At 35.8% G+C, this 21,062-nt stretch overlaps 1 protein-coding gene across 1 annotated transcript; it reads right to left on the bottom strand.

Moving 5' to 3' along the window:
• On the bottom strand, positions 1 to 2,669 carry LOC134311921 (uncharacterized). The gene is made up of 5 exons (XM_062993570.1): positions 1,856 to 2,669; positions 1,628 to 1,737; positions 254 to 388; positions 93 to 149; positions 1 to 21 (listed from the first exon to the last, which is right to left on the bottom strand). The coding sequence occupies exons 1-5, from the start codon at positions 2,667 to 2,669 to the stop codon at positions 1 to 3; spliced, it is 1,137 nt and encodes a 378-aa protein (XP_062849640.1).
• Positions 2,670 to 21,062: the final 18,393 nt, after the last annotated feature.

The following is a 21,062-nucleotide window of genomic DNA, read 5'->3' as shown; positions in this document are numbered from 1 at the left end:
TTACAGAAAAGCCCTGTCCCACTACGGGTGGGATTCAGCATGGGAGGGGGAGTGTAGTGGTGACTCTGTTGCTCCAAGTGTTCCCCCAGAACTCCTGATTGAAGCACACTGTGGAAAGGAATTCCAGTGTAGACAGTGGAGGGGGTATTCTAGTAAAAAAAAAAGAGAAAGTTCAACAACAGAGATAGTTTAGTACTGTTCAATGAACCTTTAATATTGGCAGTTTATTGAGAGCAGTGGTTTCAATACATACCTGTGAGCTAGACAAATATAAGCACCTTGGTTGCTGGAACCCAGAAGTTGGCTTTGTATCCTCATGCACTTCTAATTGTTCTGCCGGAGCATGGGGATGATGAAGTGGGGAAAAAGGCTGAGAAGTCTGCATCATCTGTGGAATAGCATAAATATGAACTAAAATGAAATTATAGGATATTATTTCAAGCAATAAAAATAATATATTGTAGGCACTCAGCATTCTGTTGCGTAGGTTTGAATCTAGTGGTGGGCCAATCGAGTGTCTACACATTACATTGGCTATGTCCGAGTGAGATAGCCAAAACCCTGCTATGGTTTAGCACTCTGTTGAGGCTATTCCTGCATTCTTGCCTCCCCACCTCCCTGGCTTTGCTAGGTATTTGTGTTTATCAGCACTATTATAAAAAGCTAGACTTAAAGACCTACAACCTGACAGTTTAACTACAAGCTGACCTACTATACACACAGTTTAAAAGGTGTGTTTACCAAAAGTTACACAGTTATAATAAAAGTTACAAATTCAGTTATTGACTTTTTTACAACTTTTACTCACTGCAGCTACACCATAAGTAGTTTGCACATTTTAGGGCGCCCAGGTGGCGCAGCAGGATAAGCCGCTAGCACACCAGCGCCAAGACTCTGAACTCCTCAGTTTGAAACTCGCAATTGCCACCGGTAGGCTGGGCACCATCTAGTGGGCATAATTGGCAGTGCCTGCAGCAGACACTGATTGGCCACCGTGTCTGCGGGATGACCGGACTATGTGGGTGGGGTCTTCAAACACTGTGCAAAGACCCTGGTTAATAGATAGAGGAAGAATGTAGAAGAATGTATGGGCGAAAAGAAGGGGTCCGCTAGGACTGCACATGTTTCGGAGGAGGTGTGAGCAGCAACATACCCTCCTTGAATGCAATCAGGGATCCGAGTCTCAATTTTCACTGTAAGTTTCTATAGAACGCCAAGTGAGTCACAGTACGTCAGCAAGACGCAGCTCTAGGGTCCAGTTTCTGTGTCCATGTGTGTTGTAAGTTGTAAAACATAAAAAGTGACAGGTATCCTTTTTTTTAAAGTATTTTTTGTTTGTAATGTTGACCTTTTTTTTAACCACAGCAGCTTTATAACACTTTTACCAGTGTGCAATTGATATGCTGTGACAGATGCAAAAGCTCCAAAAAACTGTGCACTTATGACAAACATTATGTAGATGTTATGTACATTTTACCTCATCACCTTCGTATCTTGAGCTCTAAGCTTTAATTATGTGCCACTAACAACACCTTTAACAAATCTGACCCAAATACTAATAACAATATAATTGAAACAGTCATTCAATTGGTTTATTGAATAACAAAAAAATAACAAAATAAATCACCTGAGACCATGTCATATGATGTTCAGAGGTAACAGCATCATGCTCTTGTTTAAGCTTTGGTATAGATATTGGTGGTTGATGTTGTGTCAGAGGAGAACATGAAGAAGTATCTACAGAACAGTTTAAAGAGTAATGATTAATCGTAGAAGCTAAAATTTGTTAACAGTGAGCTTTCCAAAAAATGACTTGTCTACCAAGAAACAGAGCAGATTGTGTTAGCTTAGATACCTGTGTCTGTTGCACTCAACTGTCTCAGGCTAATCTCTACCCCTTCTGGATAGACTGAGGATGGACTCGTGTCTTGAGGAAGTTGCTGTGTAATGTCTGCGTTCCCACTGGCATCAGTGGGAAGATAGAGCCAGTGGGTAGGTGGGAAACTCCCTGGAAGGATGGAACCGGTACAAGAAGGAGGTGGAAAGAACCGCAGGGAACCTTCAGAAGGTGACTGCGTCTGGTTCTGTGATTGTGAAGGCCGTTTAGGAGGAGAGAGAGATGGAGGAGGAAGTGGTGTAGGAGGAGGGCTTAGAACCAGAGGTAAGGACAGGGAAGGAAAAGCGTGAGGATGAGGAGAGTTGTTTGGCTGTACGTTGTATCCAATCTGTTCCCCACTGTTGGTGATCCTAGAAATGCCTCTTCCATGAAAGGCATCAGAAAAAGAGTCAAGTTTCTGTCGATTGCCTTCAGTTGGACCATAATTTTCGACTGCGATCTGCTGATGTAAATTGTAATTCCACTCTCCACCATATCCTTCAGAGGAAGCTTTAATTCTGTTCAGTGCTACAGATGGAGGTAAAACCAAAGACTCAGGTTCCCAGTATCCTGAGCCGATCTGCACATTAACTCCATTCATACTTGTTCCGGCAGTAGTACAATTGTCATTAGAGTCACATATGAGGTTACTGCTTTCCTCATACTGGCTTAGTCTGTTAATAGAACTGTTTTGGAAAATGCTGCAGTTTGACCTTTGACTTTGCGTCTGAAGATGGTACATGGCGGCAAAAGGCAAAGACTCTGAAGTATGGATGGAACTGGGATCCGCCATGATGTGGTGAGGCTTATGTGTGAGAGAGAAGTAATCAGAGGACGCTCTTTATTCACAGGAATGTCAAGGCATCTCTGGCACTAAGAAGAACAAAACATGACATTGTGTTAAAATGTGTTAATTACTTTAAGGATTAAAATGCATGTTAACGTTTTAATTATTATATATAAAATAGTTATTTTACCCTTAATGTTATTAAATTATTAGTTAAGCAAAAAGACAAAAGAAATGCATGGAGAGGAAAAGAGAGTAAATGCTGTTCTTTTTAAAAAAGCTATGAAGTTATTTTTGTAGCACATTTTTGTCATTTTACTTACCTTTTCCCTGTTTTCTACCTTCTATGTTTCCTTTTGCTTCTTTCTGCTTCGATTTTTTTATTTATTTGCAGAACATCGGCACATTAAGACGTTCCGTAATCTGCAAACTGTTTAGCATAGAAGTGAAACTACAAGACCTTTACATGTGCAGCCTCTCTCTTTTCTCTGCCCCCTTACCCATCTTGAATATGTACACACATTTCATATAAACATGTTAACCACACCCACAGTCACATTGACAGGAACACACATGTGAACACAGAAACGCAAGCAGGTGTTGCCGATCAAAAGTAACTCTTATAGTTGTCACAAAGAGAACCTCACCCTTAAAACCCCGAAAAGAAAACCACATCCTGGGGAAAGAGTCACGGATCTCCCTCTCTTGTCTCTTGCCTCATCCTTCATTCTTTCTTTCCCGCTCAGTCTATTTATAACTATCTCCTAACACTGTACACGAAGAACACACTGCATTTCAGACATCCGATTCAGGTTTTGGTCAGCTTTTGGTTGATTGGCAGGATATAAGCCAATAGACACTTTCTGAGACAAATCATGGTTAAAAATTGCAAGTGTTTTTTAAAGATGTGAATGCAGGCAATTACTTTTTTTTTTTTCGTAATCCTTCACCACCTAAGTGTAACATAATCTACAAGTGACCACAAAACTGATCTTAGATCATGTTAAAAGCACAACCTTTGCCAAAATAATTGTTCACAAGGTTTTATCTTGAGCATCTAGCGGTGAGTGACTCACTTCATCTTAAGTCTGAAATGCGTACGGGTTGACTTGTAGGCTTCATCAGGTACAGCGTAGGCGTGTGTGTGAGTGTATATACGATATGCGAGTGGCAACGCTTCCTGTCAACACTCTTTTGTGTGTCGGTCAGAGTGTGAGTATGTTTGTGTGAGTGTCTGTTTAAGTTGATGTGTATTCATGTGGGTGAGAAAGAAAAAAAGTTGTGTTTATATCAGAGAGCTGTGGTGTTTCAAAGTCATGTGACAGGACGTTGACCACGAATCGACAACAGTGCAGGAAGTGGACAAGGGAAACCTCCGTACATCCCGCCTCCGCTCCTGTTTTGTCTCTCCGTCTTGGTCTATACAGGCACCTTTCACATACCCACAACACACATCATAGGTATAGTTTCCATACACCTCTCGCTAACTCAGATCTTTTACGCTCTTTACCATCTTAACACCTACACACAGTGGTTCCCCTGTGTGACTCCCCGCTTCTCTCTTCCTTCTTTTACTATTCCCACTCCTTTCTATTGCATCCTTCTCTTTACCATTCTGCAGTGTTTTGATTCATCCTGGCAATAATCGAATCGTGGCAATTACCTTATTGTGTGCATCCTATTTCTTAATGTAACCAGGTAATGTATCTTCTTTACGTCTATATTTCAAAATCGGTATGAGCGTACAGACCGAATTAATAAAAGACAGGCTAAGCAGGCTAAGGTTTTGAGGGTTACTTGTCCATGCCAGCATGCACACAAGTCAAAATCAATCTAAAATTATAATTAAAATTATAAAGTTTCATTTCTTTTACATGCAACAACAGAACAGCACAGTGTACAAAAGTGTTTTTTTATAAATCTTATTCATTAAAAAGTATTCTATAATCCTTTTCCTTTACAATACAGTACAGTTGTGTCTAAATTAGTTGCTTCGTTTTGCAGCTTATGCAAATACCTGAAGTGATGGATGCTTTAAAAGGAGCATTTGGTTAGTGCTGCAGTTTATTATTTATACAGAATAAATAAATTAATTAGCAGTAATGATGGTTTAGTATCAACACACACACACACAGAGCAGTATGTTTGTTTAACATTTATACAGCATTACAATGTAGGTTTGATCATATTAATAATCAAAAGGTCACTGGTTCAATTCCACCACTGCCAGGTTGCCACTGTTGGCCCCCTGAGCAAGGCCCTTAACCCTCATTTGCTTAGACAGTATACTGTCACAGTACCATAAGTCACTTTGGATAAAAGCGTCTGCTAAATGCCGAAAACATAAATGTAAACCTAAATGAAAATAAAGGTAGTGTGTTCTTAGTTTTGTATTTGGCCTTGTGTGGTGTAAAAAGTTTTAACATTTAAAATGTAATCAATATTAGATTGCACTTGGACAATACTCCACATCAGTGTTGCTGCATCACCCCACTCTGCGTTCTCTTCACTGGCTTTCTGTAGCTGCCCGCATGATGCTCGCCTACAATGCCAAAAACGAACCAGCTCCAATCTACCTTAGAGAACACATCGAACCCAATTCTGTACCATGCAACCTTCGAGCCACTAGTCTCGCTCGCCTTGATCCTCCACCCAGAACTCGGGGAAGACACGCATCATCTTTTTTGTACTAGCACCCAAGTGGTGGAGCGAACTTCCTGTCTGTCCGAACATCCGAGTCTCTAAACGTCCTTAAAAGACAGTTAAAAACCCACCTCTTTACTAAGCACTTAAGCTGAGAACTAACTTGTGCTTACTATGTGCTTACTGACACTCTTATTCATTTCTTATTTCTCATAAAAAATAAATAAATACAATTTGTTCTAACAGGGTAACAGAGTAGAGTGTACTCCTACTTTCAGAGTTCAGATGTTTTGGTCACATTGCCTTCAGTGATACAAATAAATTATTTTCTTTGAAATTTGCTACAACAGTTTGGACAAGGCTCTTTTCTGTTTCGGCAGAACAAATCTCTTGATGCATGCTCAATAATCCAGGTACACAAATCCACAAAGTTGAATCAGTTCATCTGGACACAAGTGAACTGATTCAACTTTGCAGCATAACAAATGCACAGATACTTGACATTAATCCCATTGAACACTTCTGGGAAGAAATGAAACACCAAATGTGATCAAGGCTGGCTTTTCCAACAGTACTACCTGACAAAGGCATGGGAATTTCCAACACAATCAGATTCGCCACAGCCATGGCAGCCCCATAAAATTTAAACGAGTTCGCATAACACAGAATCATTAAACTCTCTGTATCAGATTGCACAAAGAGCAGAGAACAACGGTTGTGTTACGTAAAACTTTATACTAAATAGTGCACTAAGCTGAATCTTGAGCAATGGCAAGGCTATTTTGAGCACACTTTGATTTTGTAAGTGGATCTAATATTTTTTTTGCTTGATGTTCAGCACAATACAGCAAATTGTGTGTAATATGTTGAGTTGGTTTTTTTATTAGGTAAAACAGTACATTTTTGTAACAATTTACACATTCCAGTTCTGATCATGCACAGCATTAAGCAGCCTGTGAAGGCTACTGCCTACATATCTAAAACACCTGTTATTTATTTCATTTGCATTATAACTTCATTTACTTACTTTCTGATTGGCAGATATTTTATTAGGAAGTGATTAAATAAATTTTTAAGAAAGTTATTATTTTTAGCACTTTAAGAATTAAGGACAAAAATAACCTAAAGGTTGCCAGATTTCTGACTGTGTGTTGCATACACAATTAGCACAACAACTTAAAAGCAGTATGATACAAAAGATGTTATCTAACTGTAATGCATTACTGTAATAATTAATATAAATTTTAATAGCTTACATGTAGAAGTGAGCTTAAATCTCTAAATCCCACATCCAGAAAAGTTGACACATTTTGTAAAGTGCAATAAAAAGAATCTGTGATTTGTTAACACTCTTGAATCTTTATTTCCCCATCAAAAGTACAAAAAAAGATTTACAGTGTTTTTCCTGTAGCTTCATTGTATTTTGTAAATACAAGTACAGTACATTTAGAATTTGATGCCTTTAATACACTCCAAAAAAAGCATGGCACCTTTATGTCTGGACGGTCCTTTTCGTGTTTGTCATTAAGAACTCTATGTCTGTTGTTTCTGAAAACAAGCTGAAGAACTTGACCATGTTTCTGCATAGAACTGATGTACAGCTTTCTCTTTGTGTAATAAAATTTCCAGTTGCATTTCTTGATGCAGCGGTGGACTGTATTAAGAAACAATGGTTTTACAAAGAACTCCCAAACCCATGTGACTATATTTAGCACAGTAGCATGACAGTTTCTCATGCAACACCATCTAGGGTTCAAAGGTCACACACTTTTAACAGTGGAGTTTTAGTTTTGGCGTAGTCTTGGATTTTTATGCATTCACTGAATGTTTTCACAATATTATATCTCTCATGAAATTTGGTACAAAGTGTTGGGCCACAACTTATCATTGGTTGTAAAGGCTAAACCTGTGGTGGATCCTCATTTTATACCCAATTATGATTTCATTTACCTGTCACTTTATTCACCTGCGTGTAATGTATCAAAACTACATTTGAATTAAAACGACTTTTTTTAATTAGCAGCATTAATATAAAAAACCCTTAGTGGATTCACTTGTATGTAACGTTTGTGTATACTGTACTCAATTTTTTTATCACTATGTGTGTAAATTTGAAGTTATTCTATGCATTGGAATGATATAAAACAACAAAAACATGTGTCTACAGGGAAAATTATTATTGCAACATAGTCGGTAACACAAAACAATGTTCACATTGTTGTGTCCTAGAAACTGGCAAAGAAGTATTATACAATTATGTTTGTGAATGGGTTAAATCAGTTCACACACATTGAAATATTGCTTGGCCTACACTTGGCCTACAATCTGCATATGTGTAGGCCTAGAACTGTGGGTGAATGCTAATAGTGAGGTCTGTACAGTGAGAGTATACCTGTAACACTTAGGTCTATAGACCTTAGCCATAACGTCATGTGGGTGAGAGACTGGAGGTGTAAGCCAATATGTAAATTTTTTTTTACAAAATCCGGGCATCTTGGAAATGCCCGGATTTGGAAGTGTGATGGGTGGTTTAGGCGACAATTTTAACTTTTTTTTTTTTACAGATCCCGGTTTTTAGAGGCCTACAGGGTAAGACACTGGCTGTGTAAAATTTTCTCTCAGACGTTAAGTACAGTTAAACTTCTCATTTTACAGAAAAAAACCGTTTACATACTGATAGCACAGGATGTAAAAGAAGGGAAGAATGTGGAGGTTTTTGGTCTAGTTTTCTGTCAGATATGTGAAAGACTGAACAGAGGAGGGGGAAATTGACGGAGCGGCTCTGACTTTTTTTCTCACATTATTCATCACTAACAGTCAAAATGTAATTATTTGTTTTAAATTGTATAAAACACACTGTTGAGAAACATAGTGTTTAAAATATAATTTAATTTATCTGGGGGTTTTATGAATTTTACCTAAAGATTTAGATTTCAGTAGTTATAAGAACCCGGAGTGCGTACGTTGGAGCAGCTTGCTTGTTTGCATTCTTTACCCACTTTTAAATATAGAATTTCTCCTCTTAGCGGTGTAAACGGAAGTGTTTTCTTGTATTACTCATTTTCAACACTGTAAAATATGTGGCTCAGACTTATGATTGAAGTGATGGTTAAGTTACTGTTGTCATCTACTGTTAAAGGTTATGTAACCTTATGGCAGTTTAATTCCAATGTTAAGTGCCATTTTGATTTCTCAAGTAAAACAAAAGTTTTAGTAGTAACTTATTCAAAAGCATTTTAGCTGGTAGACCTAGCATTGCATTTTGAGTTAGCTTTACTCGTCAAACTACTTAAAAATGTGATTGTCACTCAAACACAGCTCAAACAAAGTAAATCACACAGCACATAGCTTTTTTTATTTAACTTTAAGGACTTATTTCAACAATAAAAGCACTGCTGTTTGAGTCTGGCGTGCTGAGCCATCATGAAAGCAGCCCATTGAAGCATGTGACTTTATTTTTATAGACTAACTACTCTATCTTTCCACAGGTAATATGCTTATTTTATAAACATAAAAACGGTGAACATAAAACATAACATAAAACAAGTTACTGTGTGATGCCTTTTAGCTACTTTCACTGCCAAAGTAAAAACAGCGTCAGCTAAGTGGGTTCATCTATTTTGGAAGAGACCTTAAAAGGTACTGATAGTTCCTGTTCTGTTATTAGGTAACAAGCTATAGCATGTGGACTATATGAGACCATGTGATACCATTGCCTAGAAACTAACGATGAACCGTATGCAGAAATCAGTGTACTGTGAATGTTGGCAAAAAATGCTAAAGCAGGATAAAGAATCATATTAAAACAAAATATCTGAAGTTAAATATGAAATATTATTGAAAATATTACTATATATTACTGTAACATAGAAGCCTACACAAAATCATTTACTGAACGTGTAGAAGAATGCCTATATGTCCAGTTCTGTATTGCTCTTTGCTTATTGCATCTTGTTCTGTGCATGCAAGCGCATCAAATAATCACCTAGATAAAGAAATCAAATATTAATTTAAAACCTTTAATTAGTAGTTTGCTCAACTTTCTGTCTACTCTGCTGCTTATATGACAATTTACATTTACATTTTTAGAATTTAGCAGACGCCTTTATCCAAAGCGACTTATAGTACAGTTACAGTTTACAGTCTGAGCAATTGAGGGTAAGGGCCTTGCTCATGGGCCATACAGCAGCAACCTGGCAGTGGTGAAGCTTGAACCAGCGACCTTTTGAACCAGCGACCTTTTGATAACCACTAGGCTACGGCTTGCCCCTACACTAGTCTACGGCTTGCCCCTACAACAATTTAATAATAATTTAATTTAAAATAAAGTTAAATAGCTGACAAGATTGAAAGGTAAATATTACACCTTTTAAATTCGTATTTCAAGGGTATTTTTGTAAGCCATAGTACCCCTGATGTGCTGTCAAATTAAAAATCATGACTTTTGACACATTAGTGGCTTTTTGGAGCTTGGTATCCTTGTTAAATCTGTGTTGGAAGTTCTTATTCAGGAGTATACAGGAGTGATTTGTGACAAATTTAGCATAAATGAAGATTGTAAATTTGCTACTGGCCGTATATCTAATTTTTCATCCACAAAACTAAAACCCAAGTCCAAGTTCTATGTGACCTTTTTTATTTTAAACTCTCTTTTAAAAAATATGTGTCGCTCTTAATTTTGGCAACAAAAAAAAAGACAAAACACCTAAGTAGTAGGTAAACCTACTTCTATGCATACAGTGGTACTTTTGTAACAATGTATTTTTTTATAAATGTCTTATAAAGACTGAGATGACTTGAGATCTCATTGGTTCACTATTGTAGTCTATTTAATCTTGTTAAGTTCTCAGACCTGTTGATGGGTCAACTACCAATTATAATTTTGATACAACTGTCCGTTTAGCTGTCATATTTACCATTAAGCAAGACTGTTTAACATGGACTAAATATTAATATGGAATTTGTTCATTGAAGGATAGTGACTAACAAAGGCGATGTAGTGTAAGAATCTAAATAGTAATGTAAGAATTTAAATAGTTCATATTTTAATTTCACCAAAACAGAACTTGAAATTCACAGTGATTTTACTCACACTTATTCACTACACCTCAGGCCAGTCCAGTTAAAAGCCAATCAAATAAATATATCTAGGTTTCTCCATTTATTTTTCATTTCCATTCATTGTTAATTTTTAGTTTAATTCCAGAGCTAATTCTATTGGATGGCGACGCTCTGAGATTACAGACATTTTAACTTTCAACAATTGTTAAAATAATTTTAGTATATATAAGTTGTTATAGCAAGAATACACAGCAGTTACTGTCAATAAAGAACGGTTTTTCTGTGCAATGTTTCTACAGTGAAATAAAAATTAAACTGCTTCTAAATCTTTATTTACTATACTTGCGGTAAATATCAACTTCAAATTTTAAAATTGTGTTTAGTATATAAGCACAAGTACATAAACCAATATGTTTTAATAAAAGATCTTGTATAAGATTAAAGTATTTAGGGACTGTAGTAAGTATTTAAGGATAGAAAACACTAAAAACTTGTGCATATATACAATTGTAAAGGTTACATAAAGTATATCACATTTTAGATATTAATGCTGACATTTTAACTGGTCTTTCATTGAAATAATTGTAATAATTATTGAATTCAATTAATTATATGAGAAAATGTCCTTTAACATGGTGAAGATGAAGAAGCTTCGTAAAGTTCTCACAGGATAAAAATCTACTATTTAAAAGTTAATGGATCCACAGATAGTCCTTGAAAAGGTGTTTCACACGAGTTACAACATACGCCTGGAATATTAGAAATTAGAAGTCATTCAAAAATAGTAACAGAATGACCTGAAAACAGCAGAAACAACAGTTACACTGAAAACAATAGTGTTTTAGTGTAAAAAAACAATGAACAGCTTTTATCCAAATTTTGACAGACCACACAAAACACCAATAAAAGACAAATATATGTTCTAAATGTATAGAGTATTTAAGCAAACAGGAACAGTCAAATAAAACATAAAAAATCATGTTTGTAGAAAGAAGTGTTGTTTTTATGATCCCAATTTCACTTCCTGTTAAATAGTTGTAAAAAGCATTTTAACATATATTTAATTATGCCACAAAAAAGATCCCATTTAGTTCAGATTTCAAAGTTTTCAAAGTTAAAGTCAATTTAAAGTGGATGTATGAAAAGGTTTGCTCCACTCAGGAGTGCAAGTGTCTGCAGCGGGTGGTTAGACAATCTCAGTAACAGCTCTCTCACCACTATACATCTACCACTCCAGGGTCCTCAGGATCATCCCACAAGATCATCAAGGACCCTCAACACAACATTTTTCCCATCTTGGAGATGCAGGAGTGTAAAATCAAGGACCACCAGATTATGGAATAGTTTCTACCCCCAGGCCATCGGGGTTCTGAACACCTTAAACTAAATGGCCCTCAAACCACTATATCATCTCATACTCCATGGATGTTAACATAAACATCTGATCAGTGATGTGGTCCCAGAACATACACCCTTCATACACCCTTCCCCAATAAGACTTTCCAAAAAGACCATTAAAGAGTTACAGCTCATTCAGAACGCTGCTGCTAGAGTTTTAACCAAGACGAAGAGAACAGAACACATCACTCCACTTCTAAAATTTCTACACTGGCTTCTGGTTAGTTACAGAATAGAGTTTATAGTGCTGCTACTATAAATTACTGAATGGTTTCGGCCCAGAATATATCTCAGATATGTTTAAAGAATATAAACCCAGTAGATCTCTTAGATTCATAGACTCAGGTCAGCTAGTCGAGCCCAGAGTCCCAATTAAACATGGTAAGGCAGCATTTACCTGTTATGCTGCATATAACTGGAAGAGACTGCCAGAAGATATTAGATGTGCCTCAAAAGTAGAAATGTTTAAATCCAGGTTAAAATCCTTTGTCTTTTCTTCTGTCTATGATTGAGCTCTAAATTTTGCACTCTATTATTACTGCAATTTTAAAATCTTTATTTTTATGTTTCACCAAATTTTTTATCTTTATTTTTTTATTTTTTTATGTTCTTAAGTTTTATTCTGTATGTAAAGCACTTTATCCTTCTGGTTTTAATTTCACATTCTTTTAATTGCAACTATATTTCCAAAAAGCCTCTCTGAGGTTCTAGATCTCAGGAGCGTTTTAATGCTTTTCATTTTTCCGTATGTAAAGCACTTTAAATTGCCACTGTGTAAGAAAGGTGCTATACAAATAAACTTGCCTTGCCTTGCTTAAGACGACTGATTAGACGTGTGAACAATACGCACAATAAATAAATCACACCGTTGCACTAGAACACTCTATTTAGCTGCTATTTACACACAATTTTACCCCTCGTTTACATTTTCTGCATATAGCAGACGCTCTTATCCAGAGCGATTTACAGAAGTGCTTCCAAAGTAAACATTTCCCTACTCTAGTTTAAGTAGTGAAACAGTCCAAGGATACAAATCTGCTGAAACCCTGTTAGAACCCAAGTAGACTTTTTAACATGCTATAGAAGATTAGAAAGTGCACAACTATTAAAGCACTTTTTGTTATTTAATATATACTTCCAAGATGCACCTACCTACTAAGTATTTAGTTTTGTAGCTTGTAGTACGGGAGGTTGTGCAGAGTAAGAATATCATTGTACAGTGCCACTGCTTGTTTCTCTGTGCATATTACAATTAATTCTTACATATTGGAAGTATATATTAAATAACAAAAAGTGTTTCAATAAGTGTGTCCCTCACACTGTATGCAATGTAGTTTTGGCAAAAGATGACACACTGACTGTCATCACATGTGTACAATGATGAGATATGTTAAAAAGTTTGAATACAGTTATTTTACTGGGTTAATGCTCAGTGTATTTGTAGGTATTAAATACATGATGTTTTTTCATGTCTCATCATAAACCACTGAGTCATGCAGCAGACCACCGTGCTGACACATTTTAAGTGACACAGCACTTTAAATGTATTCTAATTTATTTAATTTAAAGAGAGATGCAGAACAAGTCTGTCTTTTGTGAATAAGCCCAGGGAATAATTATCATAACACTTATGATTTTACACTTAAGAAAATTGTATCCAGCTGAATTTTGTTCTTTTACTGTCCAGATACAAAATAAAACAATGTATTGCCAAATGGAACTTCTTAATGTTTAAATAAAGGTATTCTTTATATAGCTAAATGACAGTTATTAGAGCAAAGCAACATTCTAACGACAGTCTTAACGTAGGAAATTAACTTGCACAATGTGCATCTTCTAAACATGCAGTTGATTGGATTCCGTGTCAAACACAGTGTCGAGAAATTGTAGTACAAATGTAAAAATGATCCGCAGGAGTAGGACTAAAAAATTGCATTTAAATCTAATCAAAATAAACTTCTTCACTTACATGAAATGTGTATTTCATCATCATTTAAACAACCAGATTATTTCTTAGTTTGTTACTGTCAAATTTGAAGTGGGTCAGTAAACGCTAAAAATGATGGACTTATGATTGCATTGCCTGTCAACCCTAAAACATAGATTCTCTACTAAGTCCTCTACAAAAAACTCAGCTTATTTGTATATCTTAATGTCCCAAATATTAGAAGTAAAAACACGTATACTTACTTAGAAGTAGTAAAGAAATATCCCATTAAAATGAGACCTGAAGGTGGATCTATGCAAAACAAATAAAAATGATTAATAAGCGCAGCATCATAAATTGACTCCTTACGAAGTACTTATTTGATCATCCAGGCAGCTTGTTATAAGGTATTGCATGTTTAAAATCATTGATTCACAATGTATGGCTCACCAATCGGTTGTGGCCTGTGATACAGGGAAATTAGGCCTGCACTTTTAAACTGCAGGCCTGTTATTGCTGTGTATTTATAGCTGACTAATACAGGTACGCAACTTTCGTTTGGTCCCTGTTGCAGAACAGCTGATACCGCTACTCTGAAGAAACAAATGCCTTAATTATTTAGATTTCTCTATTCATAATTCTACATAAACATAACAAAGATTGTGGAATTTGCATAAAAAATTAAGAGAACTGTTTATAAGTGTGTCTTAAGTGTATTTTTTAATGCTTTGATAAATATAAGCTGCTATAGAAAGCTCTATAAACACCACTAAGACAAACCACATACACACACATCACTATGCCCTCTACTAAACTTCTAACAACTAAAACAACCTATGATAAATGTTAAAGCAAGGTTTGCATTTCTAGATCTACATTTAAATCTATACAATTGTTTAAGTACAAAAAGCGTGTCAAGCTTTCTTTGTTTATAAGTTTTATACGGTTCCCAGTTTTTGTGTCTGCTTAACATTCAGTTAGATTTAACATTGTTTTTTCTTAAGATGAAATTTACGCAGTTGCACTTGTTAAGATTTGCCTGTAATAATGCTTACTTTATTAACCTGTACTTTATTAAACAATAAGTACACAGATAAACACTAAAAGAGTAGCTAATTTTTAATTATAAAAATGATTATAATATTCATTTAAATGTAAACTGGCTAAATGCAAGGCCGCAAACTATTAGAACAGGTCTTTACATTTCATTACTAATATCTCATTAAGAAATAAGCCTTGTCCCTCAGTAAAGGGTAATTTTATATTAGTCAGTGTGTATGATCACAAGTTATCTCAGTAGTTTCATGCTGGTAGGTAGACTGGTAAAACAATAACTGCTGTACATTTTTATTCTGTTTGATTTGCAAAGTGCTAATAATAGCCAATGCTAAGCTACAATGCTATGTCAACCTTAAATGAAGTTTAAATGATAGTATTGAGAGTTAATACAAGTTCAATAGATTTTTATGGCTTACCTCTTAAGTTTAAGTCCAGGCCTGAAGGTGATCTGACAGTTGTCACATAGGACATGAGATGTGAGATGTGTGTGTATGAGTATACATACGTATGTGTAGAAGGAGAGAGACTGAGGAGGCGTTGGTAATGGTTAGCGCTATGGTATGGCAGTCTCTCTTGGTTCCTCTGATCTTTTGAAGACTCGTCACAGGGATCCTGGAAACAAACAGAAAAAAAACTCCCATTGCAGACTACAGAACTACAGAGAATAAAAACACGTATCACACCAAGCTGATCTAGGCAACAGAAACTTTTCTCGGTTTGACAAAGCCCTCATCCCTTATGTTATTTTATTCTTAGAATCATAGAAAAAGAAGTTCCAGCTAGAAGTTCTTCAGTTTAATTGTTTGTGAAAACGCTTATTTTAATGTTTTATATAAAAATACCAAAAAACTTTAGTTCTACCCCAAAATGCCCTGGCATCACAGTTAAATTACATATATTTTGAATATATATTTAACTGACATTTTTGTCATTTAGTATGGGTCTGTTTACCTGGTGGTCTGTGTCAGTAATTCATGTACATAAATTGTGAACTTGACATAACTAAAATGCTTATAAGACAGAACATGTACAAGAAACAGCACTACTTTTGAGTAGTTATAATAGAAAAAATTGCCAGTAATACTTTAAAATACACTTTAGTACAGTGGCATGTGATTTGGGCACAAATCCGATCCAAACTAGATGTCGGTAAATGACACCACACAATTTGTTTAATGTCATGCAACTAAAAAAACTACTATAGCTAGCTATATATAGCTATATATGCATATATAGTGAATCCAGAACATATTTAGACCCCTTGATTACTTGAACACTTTATTAAGTTGTGGATTTGATTTTAAAGGAATATAATTACCATCACGTTTCACTGTTGAAAAGTTAACTCTTGCTTTATTCTGGTTTGAGTTATGGGGTTCTGCAGAAATGGTTAATTGTCCAAGAAGTGCTCCCGTCTCTGCAAAAGGCTTTTGGAACTCTTTAAGAGTGGCAATTTGGCTCTTTCTCACCTCCCTGGCCAAGGCCCTTCTTGCCTAGCTGCCTAATTGGCTGGGCTCTAGTAGCATTTAAGGTTGTGCCAAGCTTCATTCGTTTCAAAATTATTGAGGTCACTGTGGTCATGGGACCACTCGAAGCCTCAGATTTTGTTTTATATTTTTGCCCTGATCTACACCTTGCCACAATTTCAGTGTGGAGATCCACATATGGTTTCTTGGACTTCATGTCTCGATTTTGGTCCTGACAACATAGGTGTGTACATGTGCAAACTATTAAGTTGTAGACACATCTCAAGGAAAATCAAAACATCAGAAAGTTTTGACTATTTCGACTCTCTATGGAAGCCACTTAGACTCTTGTCCAGTCATTTGTCATATCGAGAATGGTCTACTGTAACTACCACCTGGCAGGTGCTCACATGTCCTCTATTACACTCAGCAACTTATTCAAAATGCAGCTGCATGGCTGGTTTTTAAACAAATCAAATTTACTGGCTTTCTGTAGCTGCCCACATTTATTATAAAACAAGGATTGTTGCCTACAAAGTCAAAAACGGACCAACTGAAATTTACCTTCATGAACTTATTAAACCATGGTCTGTACCACACACCCTTCAATACACAAGTCTAGCTCGTCTTGATCTAGCTTGTCCTGATAAGAACTCAAGGAAGACAGGCATCAAGGCTGTTCTCCATACTAGAACCCAGGTGGTGGATGAACTTTCTATGTCTGCTCAGCTGAGTCTCTCGCCGTCTTCAAATGACGATTAAAGACCACCTATTTACTAACCACTTCAGTAGAAACCAGCACTTATACTTTTGCTCTAACAGGGGTTCAGCAGATATATGTTAGATTGTCTAGCATGTCTAATGTTACTGAGAAAGCACTTCTGTAAGTCACTCTGGATGAAAGCGTCGGCTTAATGCTGTAAATGTAAATTAAAGCAAACAGGATGCGCCTGACCACATTTCGGAGTGATGCAACAAAGGATCTGAATACTTTTGTGAATCAAAGATTTCAGGGTTTTTTTTCTTTTTTATATATTTTATATAAGTCTATAAACATGTTGAGTGTGATTAAGTGTGCACTAAGTCAAGGGGTCTGAACAATTTCTGAATCCATTATATGGACTTCTGAAGATACACCTATATGCACCACATTATTGACTGTAGCATCTGTTGCTGTGTGCAATTTCTCACCCCCTGTACCAGTCAAATTTTATTAATCAAACCTCCACTGACCAGGTGATGTTTTGGTGGTGGACTGTTCCCAGCACTCAATGACACTAACATGGTAATGACAATGGTAGTGTGAGTTGTTCTGGTACATCAGGTACAGTAGTGTTCTTTGGATTTTTAAATATTGTTTAACTTTCTTACCTCTTTATTAGGAATACATACCTTGTATGCACTTGTTGTAGATGTACAGGTGTACTAGAGCTAATTATTTTCTTATGCACAATGTTAATCTCCCCCATCTAAGTGGATGCTTTTTGATCACAAGAAGCTGTTTGCTTTATATTTTTGTTAGGAGTATGATTCTCCTCCTAGCATTGGCACTGAGGTATTAAAAAATTCCAACTACACTGCTGCAGTTATTACACTCATACCAGTAAAACACACCTTACCATGTTACTGCCATGTTAGTGTCATTGCAGTGCTGAAAAAGGTCAACCTATCAAAAAGCATCATTGTGATAGTCCTGTGGGAGTCCTTTCTGATTGATAAATGAGGTAACAAAGTATAAAAGAGCAACATGTATGTATGCTACAATCTGTAACTGTATACCCACAAAGTTAATCTATATGGTGTAAGGGTAAGTGGTAAGTGGTAATGGTATTTGGTAGATGTAGACTAAAAATAATCAATGGACGTACAGTATGTACAGAATACGTGTATGTAATAAAGTGTTGGGTGAGTGTGTTGGTCCTCTCTACAATTCATATTCAATATTTATTGTATATAGTCTTCCATTTATTCTCATTATTTAGTTTTTTTCTGTCCCACTTTAATAGTAACACATAGAACCCTTCAGCATTTGTTTAGCTTTTGATAAAGATTTTGAGTTTTGAAGATTATCAATACTCACTTTATTTTATAATATGAGGTGTCAGAAGACCTTCAGTCATTGTGTGCACTGGGTTACCTGTGAGTAGAGAGTTATTAAAGAAGTAAAGAAATATTTCCAACATTAAATATTTTCCAAATTCATGTACTTGAGATTGTTGTTTGTCTTGTCACCCTATCACACTATATAGGGAGACACTTGTCTTCTAAAATTGGGAGAAAAGTGACATAATTAGCAAAGCACACATCATAAGCAAATGAAATTTCATTTTTATTTAATTTGTTTACAATTTTTACAGTTTGATATCCTAAGACATTAAACCTCATGCTGACTACTGCTTAAAGTTGCAAGCACATACACATGAGATGACATACTGGCATAACACAAATGTATATCCATCTTTTAGATTTGTACAATAAACACCATCACCTTAGTCATTAAACATTGCACACTGCCCACACATTTACTCCCAAAATAAAAAATTAACCACCTGCATCAATTAAATAAGGATGTGCTTTATATGTTGCATATATGTTATACAATAGAGGGCAGGAAACTTGCTCTGGTGAAAAACTGCTGTGCAGATTATTGTTTACTGTAATGATTACTGCAAATATCTAGTTGTATGCTAAATTATACAGGTATGTTTTAAAGATTGACATCACAGCATCAAGGTGCATCTGTTTCTCTAGATTAGACGTGTAGAATTTTCAACAGGGAACGATATTGTAAACTGACTTTAGGTGTTCGGCAGATATTATCTGGTAGAGTTTACTACAGTATTTGATTTCTAGGATAGTAAATTCAGTAATGCTCTACTTCATTTCAAGCATCTTTGCAACTGACAGACTCCTACCCATCGTGACAAACATAAATGCCTTTTCACAGGTTTAGCATCTGTTTAAAATGTAGTTTTTGTTTTTTATGTTGTCTGCCTGTGACATACAAGCTTACACTGGTTATTAACAGTTGAGTAGTCTGTCTGCTTCATCTGAACAAAGATTAAGATATTTTTAATACAGAAACTAAATGTATTATTGTACATAGATTAACTGTCTAAGGGATTTTAATTGGCCAGTAAGTTTGTCTTGGTTTTTGAATGACTATTGAGCTGTATTAGGTCTAACGATAAAGAGATATATTCAAATATATAAAATATTCTTGTGTAATCAATATTAGGTCATGGTAAAGATGTTAAGGGTTAAACAGTTATAGGTGATGCAAACTAAAATAATTAATGTAAGTACGGTATATGTTTATTTTTGACATTTTCACTTTGCCGAAGAAAACAATTAAATAACCACAATGGGACCACAATGGAAATAAGTCTACGGATTTTTTGTGTTATCCCTGACTGTTTCAGTTTCTTATAAGAGGCATTGCATCTATTTAGAAAATGTGAAATGGTTCAATAAAATCAATCAATCAATCAAACTGTATTTTTATATTTAATTGTATTCATAACAGCAAAACATTTAAAATTATATTTGTTTTACTTAAATATTAAATAGACTTAAAAATTTTTATTATATGGCTAGTGAATGTTGACTAGTTTCTGACTGGTAATAAATTGTACCTTTAGGATTTTTTGTACTCTCTGTTAGGTGTTTATGTCTATTTTTATTACTTTCCCGGGGAGTTATAACAACCCATGTACTGTAACATAAAAAACAGTACACAAATTGTAGTCATTCCTTTGGGGTCTTAATGACTTATAATAATCTTCTTCTTCTTCTTCCTCGGCCTTTGTCCTGTTCGGTTGCGGGGTCGGCTCTCGGCGGATCATGATCTGCATTGATTTGGCAAAATTTTTACGCCGGATGCCCTTCCTGACACAACCCTCCCTATTTCATCCGGGCTTGGGACCGGCACTACAATGCACTGGTTTGTACATCTAGCGGCTAGGTATCTATAGGACAATTCAGTGTTTCCAATTAGCCTGGTGGCATGTTTTTGGACTGTGGGAGGAAACCGGAGCACCCGGAGGAAACCCACGCGGACACAGGGAGAACATGCAAACTCCACACAGAAAGGACCCGGACTGCCCCACCTGGGGATCGAACCCAGGACCTTTTTGCAGTGAGGCGACAGTGCTACCCACTAAGCCACCGTGCCACCCTGACTTATAATAATTATAATAATAATAATAATAATAATTGTTGTTAGCTACTTTAAATTCAACTATAAATGTTTTTATATACAGTTTTATATTCAGTTTTTGTCTTTATTATATTACAATATACATAAGATCTAATGTAGAACCACATGCAGTAGACATTATAAAAATATAATTCATAATTCTTAACAAACAAACTAAATTCTGCACTGGAAGTAATGGTAACAACATGACGCAGTGAAGGCTGCACAGTAACATACACTACATGGACAAAAGTATTGGGACACCCTTGCTAGCAGATGTAATAAATAATTTATATAAGGGAAATCTTATGCTTCCAATGTTGCAGCAACAGTTTAGAAAGGTCTGTTCCTGTTGCAGCATGACTGTGCTCCTGTGCACAAAGCAATATTTTTAAAGACAAAGAAAAGCTTGGTTTAAAGAAACTTCAGTGGCTTGCACACAGCCCTAATCTCCGCCCCACTGAACACAATTGGATTGAACTGGAACATCAGTTGTGGCTTTTTTGACCAACATCAGCGCCCAGCCATACAAATTCCCACAGACATACTTTAAAATCTTGTGAAAAGCCTTTTCACCTATAGATGAAAGGACTACATAGAGGTCACTCTATTACAGTTTGTTTTTTAAATGGGATCCAGCAAGCTCA

The sequence above is a fragment of the Trichomycterus rosablanca genome, chromosome 4 (assembly GCF_030014385.1).
Source record: "Trichomycterus rosablanca isolate fTriRos1 chromosome 4, fTriRos1.hap1, whole genome shotgun sequence".
Taxonomy (NCBI): domain Eukaryota; kingdom Metazoa; phylum Chordata; class Actinopteri; order Siluriformes; family Trichomycteridae; genus Trichomycterus; species Trichomycterus rosablanca.
The sequence above is the reverse complement of the archived record's forward strand: the minus strand, read 5'-3'. Positions and strand labels throughout refer to the sequence as shown.